The 18,961-nt window shown below is 40.2% G+C and overlaps 1 protein-coding gene across 1 annotated transcript; it reads left to right on the top strand.

Moving 5' to 3' along the window:
• The first annotated feature begins 856 nt into the window (after nt 1–856).
• On the top strand, nt 857–18,718 carry YTHDF2 (YTH N6-methyladenosine RNA binding protein F2). Its single transcript, XM_026702475.2, has 5 exons — nt 857–1,394; nt 1,756–1,780; nt 3,806–3,885; nt 8,100–9,686; nt 17,799–18,718. The coding sequence occupies exons 1-5, from the start codon at nt 1,368–1,370 to the stop codon at nt 17,820–17,822; spliced, it is 1,743 nt and encodes a 580-aa protein (XP_026558260.1). The 5' UTR covers nt 857–1,367; the 3' UTR covers nt 17,823–18,718.
• The last annotated feature ends 243 nt before the right edge of the window (nt 18,719–18,961 follow it).

The raw sequence follows: 18,961 nt of genomic DNA, 5'->3' as shown, positions 1-18,961 counted from the left end.
AACTGCCAGTGAGATTTGTGATGGTGTGTAGGATCAGATCCAGGTTCAAGTCTGCCATCAGTCACAAGCAACACTGGGTGACTTTGAGGGCACCCACTCTCAACCCAGTTTATCACAAGCAACTTGTGGAGAAAATAAAAGGAAATAACAGAGTTGGAAGGGACCTTGGGAGGCCTTATAGTCCAACCCCCTGTTCAAGCAAGAGACCATACAAAGCATGTACCAATCCAACAATATTTTACAAATCACGGTGACCCATAACATGACAAAACAAAACAAAACAAGCCCATCATGGCTCAGCATATTATGCATAACTAATCATCAGCCAGCTTTGGCAGATCTAGAAAGCTGAACAGGCAAGCCAGTTTCTTCCTGGTTTAATCAGTTTCTTCCTGGTTTATACCTGGATCTGGGGTCACCAGAGAATTCCAAGATTGTAGGCTCGACGCTGAAGTCAGCAAAAGAGGAAGGAGAAAGCTGCAACTTACACTTTGAGCTTGCCATGAACGTCAAACTCAACTCCCGGCCAACGTTCCCTTTCCCTGCCTTCCCCACTTGGGATCCTTCAGGTCGGGATGATTTAGAGACGCTAGTTAGGAATTAAAGGTTCACTGATGCAAGCCCAGCGGAAAGGGACAGTCCTTATCGCCGCGGTCAATAACTCTCGATTCCTCGTCCACACCAGATTCATACAACTCGTGTAATATGTACACGTGGAAAGAGTCGCTCGCACGGCTCGCCACTTCTTTCTCCAGGGCATTTCCCTGCCTGCCTTTCCAAACTTCCCCAAAGGGGGCGCTGCCGACCCCCTTTTACAAACAAGCGCCATCAGCCATTTTACCCGTCGTGCTTTTCTCCCACCAATGCTGCTCCAGGCTGCCGCCACCGCCTCTCTCTCTTTCCTCTTCCCCCTCCCCGTCCCTTTTTTTTTTCCGCCTGGCTTCGCGCCTGCTCCCTTAAGAGCGCGCGCGCCTCTCCTCTCGCCTTTCGGCCGCGTGACCGTCGCTTGGTGAGACGAGCCGAGCCATCCTGCTTGCCGCGCCCGCCCATTCGCCCCCCTACCTCGTCTCTTCCCCCCCCCCGCATTCCGCCTCCGAGTGCGCGCGCGATCGGGCGGGCGAGCACCATAGAGCGCGAGCTGCGGGCAGCCGTCGAGCGGCTAGAGCGCCGACGCAAGAGCGAGGCGAGCGGGCGGAGCCGCGGGCGGGGCGAGCCAGTCAGAGTCCGCCAGGAAGCCGAGAGCGATCCGCGCGGTGTGTCTGCTGCTGCTCCTCCTTCCCCGGACAAAGCCGCCGCCGTTGCCGCCACTCCCGCCCCACACCTCGCCGCGCCGCTCGCCTCGGAACCCCGCCGCTTAACGGAGAGCCATGTCGGCCAGCAGCCTCCTGGAGCAGGTAAGCCGTGTGGCGGTAGGAGAGAGAGCGGCGCCCCAGGCGTGAGGGGCGCTACGCTGGGAAAGGCCCCGGCTTCAGGCCTAGCCGGGGGAAGGAAGGGGGGCGGCCAAACGGACGGAGAAAGGCTCGCGCCTCCACTTACCTCGCGTTACCCTCCCCCCGCAAACGAACCCCCGCCGGGCCTGGCCCTCCTCCTCCTCCGTCTCCCGCCGGCAGGTCGGAGCGGCCTAGGTTGGGGCTCGGCTTCTTTCTCCCCTCCTTTAGCCCGGACGGGCCTGTTCTTTGCCGCCGCATGACTTATGGCTTCTCTCCCTCTTCCCCTTCCTGCCTCGCTCTGGCCGCCGCCTCGTGTCCGCTCCAGAGACCGAAGGGACAAGGCACCAAAGGTGAGGAAGCCGCAGTCGCGCTGTGTGGGGGGGGGGAGTGGGGGGGGCGGGGGAGGGGGCGGCGGTTTTCTGAGGGGGCCTCGGGGGGGGGGAGGAGGAGGTGGAGGTGGAGGGTGGGCGACTCCGAGTTCCAGCTTATGACGGTGTCCCTTGTCTCGGCCATGTGTGGGCCCGGGTCCCTCGCTCTCTTTGGGAGGAAGGAAGGCGGGGCGGGGGCGTTTAACCCTAAAAAGCGAGAAATAACCCCCCCCCCCCCGGGGCAAAAGATGTGGGATCGGAGGCGTCCAGTCTCTTGCACTGAACTGCCCGCAGAGGTTGCGACTCTGAAAACGGCCGGCTTGCTTGTCCAGGAGAGTTTAATGGTGTCCTTCTCCGTAAAAGGCAAAGCAGCCTATGAATAGGTCCCTTTTTATCGGGCTGGGTAAGGAAGGAGAGGTTTGTCGATTACTGTAAAAAGGAAAAAGTTGAGTCACAATTAAAAAAGCCCCGAGTGAAAAAAAAAAAAAACATTCATTCAAAACGGTTCAGTGGCTGATTCTGGTAGTTGAATTTCTTCCCCTCTCTTTTCCTCTGTGTGTTCTCTCCCATTGGGCCACTCACCCACCCACCCATATTGGCAGAAGGGTGATAAGGAATGGTTTGGTGTGAAGAGCCCCACACAAAAAGGGGAGGGCTGCTTCCAGGAAGACTTTTAAAAAGCAAACAAAAAAACCCAAACCCTGGCTTTTGATTAAAAATGACCCTTTTAAAAAAATTATTGCACCTAGGTAGCTGGATCTGCAGTATTTAAACCAAAGGCGGAAAAGAATGGCCTGAATAGATATCAATAGATAACTAATCTTATCTTTCATATTTACTTTTTTTTAAACTTTCCTTGTTTTAATGAGTAGGCATAGCTTTAAATGTAACCTTTGAAGGCTGAAGTGAGAGTAGTGCGCATAGTCAACTGCCTCAAGGGCTTAATTTATGGCTTCCAGAAGCAAAATTAAAACTCCTTGAAAGCCATGCAGGCTTTCTTTCTCTTTTCTTGAAATGCCTGTGAATGTGATGTAGATTGTCAGAAAAGGAAGTACTTGTAAGCTCTATTATGAATTCAAAAGTTTAAAATCCAAACAAAGGAAGGGAACTTGGAGGTTATTCAGTCTGACCCTTTGTTTAGTACTACATCTGCAGTAATAATCTTGGGGGGAGGGGAGTCAGGAATCTGGTAGCACCTTTTTTTTAACTAACAACTTTTATTAAAAGACATAACTTGTTTGAGCTGCAGCTTCCTCAGATGCATAGAGATGTCTACAACTTCCTTGAGAGAGATGATTAGCTTCTGCTTGTAGAGAAAGAAGCAACAAAAATAAGTTCCTCTTAGGAATATTACTCAGTTGTTGAAAAAAAGCAAACCAAACCTCTTGTTCATAGGAAGCATCTGTGCCATAGATGGAAGAATTTTCAGATTATACTTAACCTATAATGTGGCTTTTGATGGTTTAAGTATGAGCATACATAATATACTATATCTAACGTGAACATTATTGATTTTTCTGTAATTTCCACCTAATTAGTGATAATCCTGCCTCTTAGTGCAGCAGAGAGGTGTTGACATTGCCTTTTACATGACAGCTCCATGTATATTGGATGATAGGCGCTATTCCCCCCCCCCACTGCATATGTTAGTCAGCTAAAGCTTCCCTTCAAATCTCAAATCCTTATGGAGGGGTAGTCACATTACATGATGGTTTTACTTACTAAATTTGTACCCCACCCAATTCCCAGGTTTACTGTATTTTTTAGTAAAATACACTGGAATTATTTACCACAACAATATATTTGCAGGACTTAATTTAACCCCACTGCCTACCATTAATCCCCAATGAAACAGATGGATACTATGAGAAGTTAATGTATACTCTTATCCTTGAGCAGTGATAACTAATCTTAAACGTGTCCAATTTCTGACAAAGGGTTCTTCATGTATAAATTATTGAACATTAATATCGGAATTGGTAACCTTGTCAAAACATTTGTTTTTAGTGCAAAATGGATCAGTGCATCAGAAAGACAGCTTAAATGATGATGATATTGAACCTTACTTGAGTCCTCAGGCCAGACCGGTGAGTGTTAGAAAATGTACTTATTTGTTTCATGATGCTTTTTGCTTTTATTCAATCCCTTTTTCTCATGCCATCTAGAAATCAGCTTATTTGTCTGCTTTGATAATTTATACTCAGCTCATTCCCTAATTAGCTGTTAATGCTTCCTAGCAGCTTATAGCAATGTCTTACATTTTATAAATCTTGTAAGCCTCTTCAGTGGGACGGACTTTAATACATTAAGGAATAATTTTCTACAGAATTGTCTGAATTTCTGAGTAAGTGCATTTAAAATAAGCTGACCAACTCTATTCCATGCATGTTTATTAAATTTGTACGGTGCCCATCTCTTCTAAAGGCATCTCTAGGTGGTTTATAGTTCACCCTGTAGTGCAATAAACACTGTTAATTTATAGAAATGAATTGTGGATTATGATTGAAATTAAGTACCTTAATTAGCTTTTGGATCTTAACCCACTTCTATTGAGATCATACATCTAGTAAAGCCTAACATTTCACAGAGGTTGAGAGCTAGTAAACTATATGTAGAATATGTTCTCTTACATGGCTGCTCTTGGCTGATTCCCAAAAGCTAAATAGGGATGAGTCTTGCTAGTGTTCGGGTAGAAGAGCTAGGAAATGTAACTTCTAAAATAAACCGGGAAGTTGAAAAAATATCCCCCAAAATCATAATGGCATTTTTTCCTGTGTGGCTGCCAAGAATATTTTATGAAAATGTCTTTTAGTCTTCAATAGTCAAGATTTAGTCAAAATAAGTATCCTTTTTATCTACCTATCATTGTTCTAAACAACCTTTTAGCAGTTTAAGTGTTGAGAAGCATTTCTATGTATAGTTAGATCCAGTCTTCTAATTTGTAAGCTCTGAATTCATTTCCTTTGTTTACTACAAGGAGAACAATGACAGATATTTTCTTATGTGCAAATTTTTGCAGGGATTTGAGGGAGTAAGAATTCCATCATTTGGAAGAGCATCCTAGGACTTTTTGCAAGCTGCTGGATTCTAGTGCCCCGTGACATGGTCACATGCTAATATTGCACAGCAGTCATTGCTCAGGGCCAACAATTGGAGAATTGGATTTGTAGTTTGAACATAGCTGGAAGGCATCAGAATGCTTGTTATAAAGTGTTCTTCAGTCCACAGCTAAGCAAATAGTGTAATATCTTTGTGCAGTTTCTGAGAAGTCTTGAAAGGAAGATAACTACAAAATTGTAGATGAACTTTCAAGTTATAAAATCATAACGGATAGGTATCAACTTTAAACTGAAGAAATAGTACCAATCTTTTGATCTGGGAACTTCACAGAAAACAAAGTTCCAGCTTAGGAGAAAACTAGGGCAGGGGCCCCCAACCCCCGATAACGCGTATCGGCACTGATCTGTGGAAAAACCTCCCTCCCAGAACCAGCCCCTGATGCCCAAAAGGTTGGGGGCCGTTGAGCTAGAGCAGTGATGGCTAACCTTTTCATCCTCACGTGCCAAAAGTGTGTGTGTGTGTGTGCTTGCACCCATAATGCAATGCACGCATGACCCCCTTGCCCCTGTGCATGCATGCGCAATACCTGCACATGCATGTGTGTCTCTCGTGCGCATGTGCAGCAGATACCCAACAATTCACTGGCTGGCGGGAGGCACATGCGCAGTGGACCTAATCTGGGGTGATGGCTTGCGGGCCGGCAGAAATGGCTCTGCATGCCACTTCCGGCACGCGTGCTATAGGTTTGCCATCATGGAGCTAGGGTGAACTGTGAATTATACAGCTGACTACCTAGTTTCTGTCCACTGCTGATTATTTCTATTCCAGTTACTGCAAGTATCAGCTAAGTTGACAACAAGATCTACACTGAAAAATATATAGTATTGTGAACATACTTAAGGCATCTAATGTGGTTTTCACGTAATCTTCAACAAACTGGCCTTTGTATGAGGAATGGATCCATAAACATGATATGGAAAGTTACCAAGAACTGTCAGGTTAGGGAACTAATTGACCTTTTTTTTCAGAAATTCCCACACAGTGGATTGCTGTGTAACTTATTAATTCTGGAAGCTGGATAATGTATGATTGGTTATTTCTGAACTCTTCCAAGACTCTTCCAAATAATTGTTCAAAGCCATACAGTTTTTGTGCTGTAAAAGGAGCATTTTATTACCCAGTTTCTTGGCTATTTGTCAATTATAAATGTGCACATGTTGAACTTGCAATTGTGCTCTTGTAATTATATCCTTGCTGTTGATGGGAAAGGCTTCCCTCCTTCCAAATATCTAAAAAAACAAGAACAGACCTGTATATGCAAACCTGCCCAAGTTTAAGTCTATATAGAGTAAGCTCTATTTAAAAGATAGGCCCTAAGGTAGCTTGACTTAGTCATTGTATGTACACACACACACACACACACACAGAGATATAGACATGTACATGTTGACTAACCATTAATTTGTAGTTTTTGTAATTTGTTGTTGTTTCATCATAGTTTGTTCCTAGCAGTGACAGCAGAGCACTATCTCTGCAAGTTGTTGTTACTAGGAAAGAATGCAACCTTATTAACCTTTTAATTTCCTGTTGTAAATTGGAATATCACCAGTTAAATAATAGGCAGGAATAGCCTGCAATGCTAATCCAATTTTGATAAAATGCTCATGCATTTGAGCTTTGTCATTACTTCAATCATCAGAAAGCTTTATGAGACTGAGTCATTCTAGGAAGTCCTTTAAATGGTGAGCAGGGGGGTGTTGTAGATACATAGTTTATCATGTATTTGCTGCAACAGGATATATCCTTAACCTGTGCAGTTAATGGCAAAATCTATTTTCAGGTACTTTCAATTAACATTTTAGAACATTTTTTGTGTGAGTACAGCACCATACTCAGTCTTACCCCTCTGTTTAATCATTCCTTTAAAAATCTGATAGGCTTGTTTAATCTCTTTATGTTATTAAAGCAATTGGACCTTTAGGAAATTATTTTGTTTTTAAAGTGCATTTCAGAAGCATAGTTATTTGTAAATGTTAATAAAACCTTGGTCTAACATTAAACATGAGTTACATTCGGCCATTTGATGTTTGGGGTTCAATTAGCAAATTATGGAATTATATTTCTCTGTTATCATTCTTAAATATTTGATTGAATGAAACTGGGACAAATCTCAGTGTTGTCACTCCTAAGCATTATTTTAGAACAATTGTTAGACAGTTGCTGATCAGCATAGATGTCTTTAAATCAGACCTAAATGATCCCTTAAAGGATAGTATTTCTTTCAGCATTTCAAGATCAAGAAATCATTATGACTAACTCTTAATTCAGTTGTTTGGTTTGTTTCTAGTACTTAAGTCTTATATTTATTTATAATATAATGCTATTTATATCTACACTTGAATACTGTAAATAGAAGATTGCCTTATACTGTTATCTGAAGCTGTTCATAGTGAAGAGTTGCCACTGATTTTTATATATTTTTAATTGAGCTAACATAAATGAGAAATTTAAAGGTTTTAGTGATTGAATTGCAGAATGAAGTGATAGCTTCCTGTAGTCAGTGATCTGGTGACAATTCCATTCAAAACATACATGAGATATTTCCAGTGTTTTGGTTGGGAAGATACAATATTCTATTGCTAAGAAATTTGGTATTGAAATATGATTGGTGAACCATTCTTTCTATATCTTTTTTGGTGTATTCATTGGCTTGTAAAGGCATGGCCCAAGATTTCACTTAGGTGATGTTTTAACTTGCATCTCTATTGTTACTTTAAGGAGATGGGTGGAATTCTTTTATTCTTAAAACCATTTAAATAAACAATATTTAAATTATTTGGTCCATTTACAAATAATTTAAATTTCAGTAGCTGTTTTTTTTTAAAGGAAGCAAGCTAGCATTACTTGTAATTGATCTTCCTATGTGTTTTATCTTCCACCTATACCTCAGTAAAGTACTACATAGATTAAAAGATACACCCACACACCCCCAATTAAATGGCATTTTGTAGCAAGAATGAATTTCTTTTTGAGGTTTGGATAAGATGTAGGATGGCTTCATTTTCTCTGATGCTCTGAAATCAGTAGCTCGCTTTTTTGTGTAGCCCTGTATTATAAAGAAAAATTTGACCTTGAAAAGGTAACAAGGAAGAATAATCTACACGTGGGTTTCATCTAGTTTTCATGCTATAGTACGTATTGTTCAGTCTAACTCTTTAGTTCTTGTTTTTTTTTCTTCCAGAACAACGCATATACTGCAATGTCAGATTCCTACATGCCGAATTACTACAGCCCATCCATTGGATTTTCCTACTCCTTGGGTGAAGCTGCTTGGTCTACTGGGGGTGATCCACCTATGCCCTATTTGACTTCTTATGGACAGCTAAGCAATGGAGAGCCTCATTTTCTCCCCGATGCCATGTTTGGACAGCCAGGGGCCCTTGGCAGCACACCATTTCTGGGACAGCATGGCTTTAACTTTTTTCCAAGTGGGATTGACTTCTCTGCTTGGGGTAATAACAGTTCTCAGGGGCAATCAACTCAAAGTTCAGGATACAGTAGCAACTACGCTTATGCACCAAGTTCATTGGGTGGAGCTATGATTGATGGACAGTCAGCGTTTGCTAATGACACCTTGAATAAGGCACCTGGCATGAACACCATAGACCAAGGAATGGCAGCCTTGAAACTAGGCAGCACTGATGTAGCAAGCAATGTCCCAAAAGTTGTTGGCTCTGCCGTTGGCAGTGGGTCTATCGCCAGTAATATTGGAACTTCTAATAGCTTGCCCCCAGCTACTATTGCTCCTCCCAAACCAACATCCTGGGCTGATATTGCAAGCAAACCTGCAAAACAACAGCCCAAGCTGAAGACCAAGAATGGGATTGCAGGCTCAAGTCTTCCACCGCCCCCCATTAAACACAATATGGACATTGGAACTTGGGATAATAAAGGACCAGTGGCAAAAAACCCTTCCCAGTCTTTAGTTCAGAATATTGGTCAGCCACCAACCCAAATATCTCCCCAGCCAATGGGTCAACAGATGAATAATAGCCCACCAGCAATGCAGCCTTCAGCAGGACAACAGCCACAACCTCTGCCACCTGCGCCACCTCAACCAACTCAGTTGCCAGTTCAGCAGCAGGCAGCTCAGCCTGCCCGTTGGGTCGCACCTCGTAACCGTGGAAATGGATTTGGCCAAAACGGAGTTGATGGCAATGCAGTAGGACAGTCTCAAACCACCTCTGGGTCTGCGCCTTTGGAGCCCCACCCCGTCTTGGAGAAGTTGAGATCTATCAACAACTACAACCCAAAGGATTTTGACTGGAACCCAAAACATGGGAGGGTCTTCATTATCAAGAGTTATTCTGAAGACGACATCCACCGTTCCATTAAATATAACATCTGGTGCAGTACAGAGCATGGTAATAAGAGACTGGATGCTGCTTATCGGTCCATGAATGGAAAAGGTCCTGTTTACTTACTGTTCAGTGTCAATGGCAGCGGTCATTTCTGTGGAGTGGCAGAAATGAAATCTGCCGTGGACTACAATACGTGTGCTGGTGTGTGGTCCCAGGACAAATGGAAGGGGCGATTTGATGTCAGGTGGATTTTTGTGAAGGACGTTCCCAACAGCCAACTGCGGCACATTCGCCTAGAGAACAATGAGAATAAACCAGTGACCAACTCCAGGGACACTCAGGAGGTGCCTCTGGAAAAGGCCAAACAGGTGCTGAAAATCATTGCTACCTACAAGCACACCACTTCCATCTTTGATGACTTCTCACACTATGAGAAACGCCAGGAAGAGGAGGAAAATGTGAAAAAGGTAACTTGTTGAACAGCCAGGGAAGAGAAATAAAGGGGAGGCTGGATGTTATAAGATCGAGTAAGTTGTGAACCTCGATACACAAGTAGATTTGCAGAGGTTATCATTAAGCGTATGTATAACTTTTGGCAGTGATATTTGAACCGGAATCTGCTCTAGCCAAATTGTAAGTTTGTGTAGTATAGAAGAACATGACATTTAAGCATGTAGGGACAGCAAGACTTTTCCCCCACTCCCCATGAGATGCTATAGTTTGTTCGTGAACCGAATTAAGTAAACTGAATTATGGGTGGAAATCCTTTTCAATCAATATCCTTGGTATGATACGTCTTGTTTATGGTGTCACAATTTTTTAACTCCAGGAATAAGATCAGCTTTGCCTTCTGCAGCTATTTCTTTTTTTTTTTTCTTGAGGCACCAACTGATGAATTGGTAATCAGTATAGCACCGAAGTACCCTCAAAGCTGGTAAAGGTGTATTCTAGTTCAGTGTTCTCATCCGTGGGGACCCGCAGCATGGTCACAGGGCCCCACAAAGGCCTGAAGAAATGTTATGATTTAAATTTTGAGTTAAGTCTTGGTGGTCTGTGGCCACAAAAAGTATTTAAAGGGGGTCCATGATGAAGAAAAGGTTGAGAACCACTGCTCTAGTTATTAGTGACCCTCCCAACGCCTGAAACTTTTTTTAAAAAAAAAGTATGTCCTTTAACACGAGACTGTTGTACAAGAAAACCTTGTACCTTGAGCAATTGGAATGAGCTATATAATTCTTGGTATCTAAGCCATTGACTTAGATGCTGATTTATCTAGTATAACTATGTTTTGAAAAATCATAAATATGCTCTCTTTTTTTTTTTTTGCTCCTCTTGATTTTTATACTAAACTATGTGTTTTCTTAAGTGGGTAGGATTTATGCTGTCACATCGTGGTTATGGTGTGGCAGTATCATGGAAAGATTAATGTAGATAATCATAGCCTCTAAATGAAAAATTACGATCATTTGCAGGAGAAATGTGAAAACTTACAGGCATAATATTTTTAAGGTAATCATGTCAACAAAGCATCTGGATGAAGCAGAAATAATGTTAAAATTCATCATGGAGATTAAAAGTAAAGAAAATACAGGTGTGAAAAATAGCAGGGCAGCAGAAATATATTACTTGGATGTGCTTGATTATTTTTGAATAGGCAGCAAATTTGGTGTAGTAGCGAAGGCACCAGGTGAGAAAGCAGGAGACACTGAATTCTAGTCGTACCTTAGGCACAAAGCCAGACAGGTGATCTTGTTGAGCCAGTCTCACACTCTTAGCCCTAAGAAGGAGACATTGGCAAACCACTTCCAAAATCTTGCCAAGAGATTGCAGGGACCTGTCTGGGAGTCAGCACTAATATGAAGGCCACCCCCCCCCAAAAAGTATTTGTTTTAATCTTAACAGTATTTGATTAAGTTATTTGATACTTAAAGATTAAAACTGAAAAAGTCCTGAAGCTGCTTTTTCTAATTGGAATTGAGAGTCCTCAAAAAACAAGTATTTGTATCCTGTGGCCTTTTCCAAACAACACGACTAAGCCAACATAGCTGTTTCAGTACTCCCTGTAAAATGAATTGTTTCTCACGATATCTTAAAACGACAGGATTTGTATTCGATCTTCAGCATGTCAGTTTGGGATGACACATACCTATCAGAATCCAAGCCTAGTAGGGTTTGGCTTTCAAGTTTGCTGGACAGAAGCATTTATTACTGTCTCTGTCCTGTAGCAGTGTTTATCGAGAACCAGGCTCTGCATCATATAATTCTCTTCTCTCTTAGGGAAAGACTTCATGCTCTTTCTCTATTCATGCTATAAAATGCTCTTTCTCTATTCATGCTATAAAATGCTCTTTCTAAGACTGGCTGTTCTCACTGTTGCAGAATAACGTTAAGAGATTATGTATTTGAAGCTTCAGTTTTTCAATTTGACTACTAGTACATCTTTTTTTTGAAGGCGGGTTATACTCTTTCATTGATTTGATAATTACTTGTTACTGTGTAACTCTTCCTATGTAAATTATAACACCAGTACTGCAGAAAGGGTATGTCCAAGTCTCTTTGGGTGCATAACAATATCCTGAAACTGTAACATCTTATTGATAAGAACCCAAAACTGCAGCCCTAAAATGAATTGAATAATTTTATTCCAGTGTATGCTGCAAATTGTCCAATCATTAAATAAAGTAATTTTTCTATTTGCATTACAGTATTATGAATGTTTCTATATAAAATATTTTATGCTGCTTAATGGCAAAAATAAATTGTCTAATCTAGTGTATACCAGCACTTCTGCTGGTGTTAGGATGGCTACTGATAATTTATTCCCAACTTATCAATTATAGATGTAAAATGTTATGTAGGGCTGTACTGCATATATTTTCCTAATATTCAGAACTGCATCAACAAAGCACATATGTGAGCTTTAAGAATTTGCCTGATGATTGCAGTCTGCTTTTCATTTGCCTTTCTGGAGAAAACACACTTAGGTAATGTAAATCAGATTAACTGAAGTCAACAATAATTACCTGGCTAAGTATGAAGAACAGGAAGTCTTTATCCTTTCCTTTTGGAGTAGTTTAATATGGTTGACATAAAAAAGTGTTATTGGCTTTTTCATGATATTTTAATTTCATTTTTTAATAGAAACTTGTACTTATTCCCCAGGGCAAAGATTTTTAACAGCCGATATAGTAACAGCTTTTGCCATATAAATTGAAGTAATCAGATACAACTAATCCTGACTTACAATCACAATTGAGTTCAAAATTCTGTTGCTAAGTGAGATAGCATGGTTGTTAAATGAATCAGGCTTCCCCATTTACTTTGCTTGCCAGAACTTAGCAAAAGATGATTATATGACCCTATCACACTGCAGCCATCATAAATATGAATTAGCAACAGCACTGAAGACTTATGTAACGCTTCACAGTGTTTTACACCCCTCTCTAAGCAGTTTACAGAGTCAGCCTATTGCCCCCCACAGCAATTTGGGTCCTCATTTTACCCACCTCAGAAGGATGGAAGGCCGAGTCAACCTTGAGCCTGGCGAGATTTGAACTGCCAAATTGCAGGCAGCCAACAGTCAGCAGAAGAAGCCTGCAGTCCTGCACTGTAACCACTGCGCCACTGAATCAGTTACCAAGCATCTGAATTTGATCATGTGACTGGGGATGCTGCAATGATCCTAAATGTGGAAAACAGTCCCAAGTCTCTTTTTTTAGTGCCGTGTAACTTAGAACAGTCACTAAACAAACTGTTGTAAGGAGTACCAGTAATAAGGAGAGCCATGAGGCAAAATGCCTTTAAGCTTTCAACTTGTAGCTGTTCTTTGACTGAAATAAGCTTGTTTGTTTTGGGATGTACTTGTATGCATCTAGAGTGCTGCTAAGGGTACACAGAAAAGTCACGTGATTGGGACAATATATAAAGGCTCTTAATAAGAAAAATATACTTCTCTGTGCTCACCTGCAAGGCTCTGTGTGTTTCTAGATTTTAGGATAGCTCTTAAGGACAGGTCTAATGTCTAATGGGCCAAAAAACTAGGACATAGAATAGAAACAAATAATAAAAATAACTAGATATGGTGCATAAAACTCTTAAATTCAAGTTGTATGGCACCTGACTCAATGATGGGTGGGAGCGAGGCTCACAACAGTCAAATTTCAGTACAATCAATAAAACATAAAAAATAATACTAAAAGATGGCAAGTGTAACAGATCAGATACAATAAAATGAAAGATTTAATTCTTTCACAAAGGCGTGGGTAAAGATTTAAATTTATCTTTGAATTGTGTTCATATAGACATTGGAAAAGGGAAAAGCACTTTTCTTTGGTACAGGACAGCATGGTGGATATTCCCTTATTTTCCACAGACACGTTACCTACCTTAGATTGGTTATTGCACCCATCTAAAATTGGGTGTTTTGGAGAAAACGTGAAGGCCTTTCTTGTGGAAAGTGAAGCAGTTTCATCAGATAATTTACAGTCAGTCGGTTTACAGTACTTCCTTGCTTAGCTATAGTTTGTTCCATTCTGGGATTTATGACAAAGTGAGTGCTTAATCAGAAGTGGAGAGTCAGAACGTAGATATAAGTCAGTAAACTTAAAAAGTTTTCCGTGCCCCAATCTTAGCTGTACTTTATATATAAAGATTTTGCAAATAACAGAACAATGCTATACTGCAGGGATCCCTAACCCCGGGGCCACGGATTGGTACAGGCCAGTGGCCTATTAGGAACTGGGCTGCACAGGCAGCAGACAAGTGAGCAAGCAACGTTTCATCTGCACATGCACAGGATCTAGATTGCACACAAAACCATCCCTCCCCCTGGGAAGACAAATTTTCTTCCAAAACAGATCCATGATGCCAGAAAGGTTGGGGGCCACTGCTGTATTGTGCTGTGACTTGCAAACGCATTTAAATTATATAATTGAATTTGTACAATAGTTAACAGGAACAGGCCTGGTAACATAATACTTCATCAAGTTATTGCATTTACAATGTTGTATTTAAAACAAGGTTGAATAAAATGAGGAGGGACATTTTGTAATAAATATGAGGCTGCCTCTCAAATTTCACGTTTGTGTATAAAAATCAATTGTTGGGGAAAGTGTCTCATCTGATTATTGAACTTTCTTGCCATCAGCTGCATGCTGACTCATTTCATATAAAAGTCAAAATTCTGGTTATTAGAAAAGTATGAAAGCTGTGTGCTTTCTTTCGCAGAACGCTACATAAAGTTATGTCACTAGCACTGTATTTTATGGCATTTACTTTTCCTCTGTGTGTTTTCCAGTAATCTTGCATTAAGTGGTGACTGGTAAATATTTCTCAGAAGCAGGCGCTTATCCCCAGGTGACCAGAACTGCAATACATGAACTAGGAGTGTTGTTGAACTCTTTTCAGAATGCAAAAACTTAAAAATTGGAATAAAGCATTGTAATATACATAGATTATGTTTTTAAAAAATGTGGCCATCACCCCTCTCTACTAGTCAGACAAAAGTATGAAATAAGATTAAATCCTATTTTGCGCTGGGCGAATTGCCCACTTTCATTGATCCTAAAGCAACAGTCACCTACTAGTGGTCCATAAAAAAGTGGTCTGTGAGAAAATTTTGGTGGTCCACAGAAAAATTACTTGCATTTTTTATATTGCACTAAATCGGGGGCCCTCAAACTACGGCCCCTGGACTGGATACATACAATGAACGTTTGTGTTGTTAAAGACAGTCTCCCCCTTTGGGGTCTTTTTGTGTGGGTCAGAGGGGGGCAGAAATTCCAAATCGGGGTCTGCTTCAGCCTCCTGGTTATGGGGTTTTGGGCGAAGGCTGGAGGGAAGTGCAGCTGGTGGAACTTTTTTTACCCTGAAGGAATCTTGAAATAATTTTCAAGTCTCGGGGAATCCCTATATAAAAATCGAAAAAATAGTATGAAAAATTTATAATACAATTCATGTCTAATCTTTAACAATCTATGTTTTACAACAAGAGCACCGTGGCAGGCAGGCAGTTGTATCGCGGTTTATAGTATTGTGCAGTGCACAAAATTTAGAGTACAGTGTTTTGGTTTGGTTTGGTTTGGTTTGAATCACAATCTCACAAAATTCCAGTTGAGAAAGGCTAGATTAGAACAAGGAAGCATAGCAAGCATTACTCCAAGTTGTCTTTTTTTAAAAAAAATAGAAAAACATAAAATAGTATTTTACCGTAGGGATTAATTTTATTTGTGTGGCTTTTCCTTCACACTTTTCAGTACAGTATAGCTTACCTGGAATAAATTGATGTTTAAAACTGTAATACATAAAAACACCAAACAATATTAATAAAACATGGAAAAGCAGAGAATGACTTGTGAAATAAATGCTTTATCACATAATAAGAAAGAAGATATAGTTAGAGCATTGATAGCAATTTATTTAACTGCATTCAAAGAATTCTACTTCTACTAGTAAAGTGCTTATCTATTTTTGTAAATTGGGTTTTATTTCCTCTTTCATAGCCATTCCTATGAACTCTGGCAGACTAAGATCCTTGTACTAAGAAATGTCATTTTAGTATTCATTAATTTCTCTGTTGTGTCATTTCAGACTTTAAACTTGCTGGTTGGAAGTTTTAGTTTTATTGGTTTATAAGCTGTTTGGAATCTTTCTGATTGAAGTACAGGATATAAATATTCTAAATAAATTCATCCATAAATTTAAAAGTTAAATAGCGCAATTTATCTAATAAAAGGCAATCCCTATCTGTAGGTTTTTAGTCAAAAAGGATGTACAGTACCAAAGAGGGAGAATGAGGATGGAAAGGGGGAAAACATCTAGGAGAGAGTTGACTTGGCTCTAAGAAAAGTAGATCAGGATGAAAACCAGATCTAGCCTTGGCAACTTTAAGATCTGTAGATGTCAACTCCCAGAATTCCCCATGCTAGCTGAGCAGTTCCGGGAGTTGAAGTCTACAGATCTTAAAGTTGCCAAGGTTGGACATCCCTAGTCTAAACAGATCTTAAGATCCTATTTTGAGAAAGGAGGGGCAAGAATATATTAGAGATGGTTTCAAAACAGGTACAACCACCTGTTACCAGCTCAAGGTAAAGGAAATATGGATTGTTGGGTGGTTCTTAGATACGTTTTTTTGTGTGTGGTTTAACTCTTTAGGCCAGGGATAAGCAATCAGATGTCCACCATATAGTTTATACTATCATTCCCATAGATTTCAGCCATCCTGGCCATCGGTCATTGATAACATTATAGTCCAAAGCTTGGGGGTGGATAGCAGGTGATTCACTGTTGCTGTAGCATTTGCAGTTTATCTATCTCCAGAATTTTATGCTAAAATATTTTCTATGAAAGCATTGACCAAACAGATAAGTAGATAGCTTTGCCAACAGGTGATACTATATTCAATGAAACTTCTATACACTGGATATTATCTTTGTTCTTTCAGCTGTATGTGAGAACAGTATTTGCATTGCTTTCATCCCTGTCTTGATACCAGTGTGTGATAACCAACTGACATGGTGTTCTGAATAACTTAGAAGGGATTGGTCATGATTGAATAGCTACTAGGTTTGCTTGAACTTGTTAGCAAGTGTCACTAGCCTTGATCTTTTAGATTGCATGAATATGGCTTCCTCTCTCAGACATGTCAACAGAAGCTGATCTTGCTGCCTTCTGTTATTTGCCACAGAATAAGCAAGAATGGAGCAGAAGTGTATCTCTGACGAGCAGAGGCAGTAGATAGTATAGATTAAGCCCTCTTTCAGAGTTAACATTGCCAAATAATATGATTATAGTTGCTGCCTTTTGACTGTACTAGAAAGTTTTCTGTTCCATCACTTCCCAAACAAATTATTCTTCCCCGTACTGTTCCGTGGCAGACGCTAACATTTACTTTGTCCAAGGCTGCCTACAGAATCTTAAAAGCTATGAAGTTAAAATTTCTAGAGAGAAACCCTACCTTGCATAATATGCCAATATAATTTGGTAAGAAAAAGAAATTTCAGAGGAACCAGGCAGATTCACAGACTGCTTTTAGAGCGGCAGTTTCTTCTCCTAAAATAGCTTCTTTTAGAGGGGGAATCTTACCAGTGTATTGATTTGAACAAACATATCTTCCCCGAAAATGAAAAAGTGATCACTTGCCTAAATATTATGACTTGGAATGTAGATAGCAAGTAACATAAGAGGCATTTATTTATCTTTTCCAAATTATAAGGTGGCATTTGTAATTGTGAGCAAAATCATGGGGCAGTATGCTAGTTTATAGGACAGTTTTTACTCTTATGACTGTAAAGATTAAGTTTAGTTAAATGTATGCATAACATTTATTTGCATGAGATGTCAAAGAATTGGAATATGTTGGGAGAAGGCATAAATGAAAAGCTTTTTTAGTGATACACTTTGTTTCAGAAGCTATGTGTTTTAAATATGAAAATTGGAAAATAGCAGGTATTTTACTAGCATGGTAGATTAAGAATATGGAAAGCCATGTCAATGTTATCTTAAATCTTCTGGCATTGTAATCCATTTCAGTACTTCTATCCGCTAACAATCTCTGTTTTCTTCTGTTCTCTTTCCTATAGGAACGTCAAGGCCGTGTCAAATAAACCGTTGGGCCCTTTCACAGAGACTGCAACACAGATGGTGCATCTCGGATATCTTTCAAAAGGAAGAAAGACTACACCAGAAGGAATTAGGACTTATTTCATTGACTCCATACAAACTCTTATAAACGTACAGTTTGAAAAAAAAAATACTGAAATTTCACAAGAGACATAGGACTTAAAAAAACAAAAAAACCCTTCTAGGTAGAGTAGAAGTGAAAACTGTCCCCCTTTCTTTTGGCTTTGGTTGTAATTTCAGACCATATACTTTGGGGTTTTTGTTTCTTTTTTGTTTGTCTTTTTACTATGTTATCGGATTTTAAAATCCGCAAGTGGCATATGCCCTATTTTTTCCTCTAATTTTTAAATCTGCCGCTTACCTGGTTTCCTGGCCTCCTGAACCCCTCTTCCTCCTGATTTTTTTGATATTTGCACTTGGAACACCGAGTTGTGACTTTCTTTTGGACATCCACCATGGAAAGTGGAATGAGTAACGTTTTTTTCCCCATGGACTGGAACAGGAATTTTATGAAGAATTCTTGAGGGGTTTTTTATGCCTAGAAGATTTGAATGGGATTTGTCTACGAGGTCATGCCTGAGGGGTGGTTCATTTTTTCTCTCTCTCAAAAGTGAAATACGAAGAGTCCTAAGAAATGTTCTGTTCTTGTGCATTATATGGATTACAGATTAAGTCTGGCTTGATTTGATTTGAAGGCTGAGAACAGTGGTAAAAGCTTGTTTGTTTACAGGAAAATTAATTTTGGAAGAAAAAAAAATATTGTAAACTGTGTAGTGAATGTTTCTTCAGTTTTCTTGTTAAGCCAATGAGGAATGGGTGATGCCTTTCTTTCACCATTAATCACTTCTCAATAATAAACGTGAGATCCTGTTGAGCATCAGTTCTTGGCCTTAGTATTTAGTGAGTAGGTGAGTGTTTTAGTGCTCCTGCATTGCATGGTGAAGGAAAAGGTGCAGCCATAATCGGCCTGAGCAGTAGCATTTTTCAGTCTGATGACAACTCTGGAAGTTGCTGCTCTACTATTGTCTTAACACCAAATCTTCTACTTGATGTTAACAAGTGACATGTGTGAGCTATTTCTATATTGACAGGCCAGTATTTTTAACTCTTGGCCTACTTTAAT

Source organism: Pseudonaja textilis, chromosome 10 (genome assembly GCF_049901715.1).
Source record: "Pseudonaja textilis isolate UNSWEBS1 chromosome 10, rPseTex1.2, whole genome shotgun sequence".
Classification (NCBI taxonomy): Eukaryota; Metazoa; Chordata; class Lepidosauria; order Squamata; family Elapidae; genus Pseudonaja; species Pseudonaja textilis.
The sequence above is the reverse complement of the archived record's forward strand: the minus strand, read 5'-3'. Positions and strand labels throughout refer to the sequence as shown.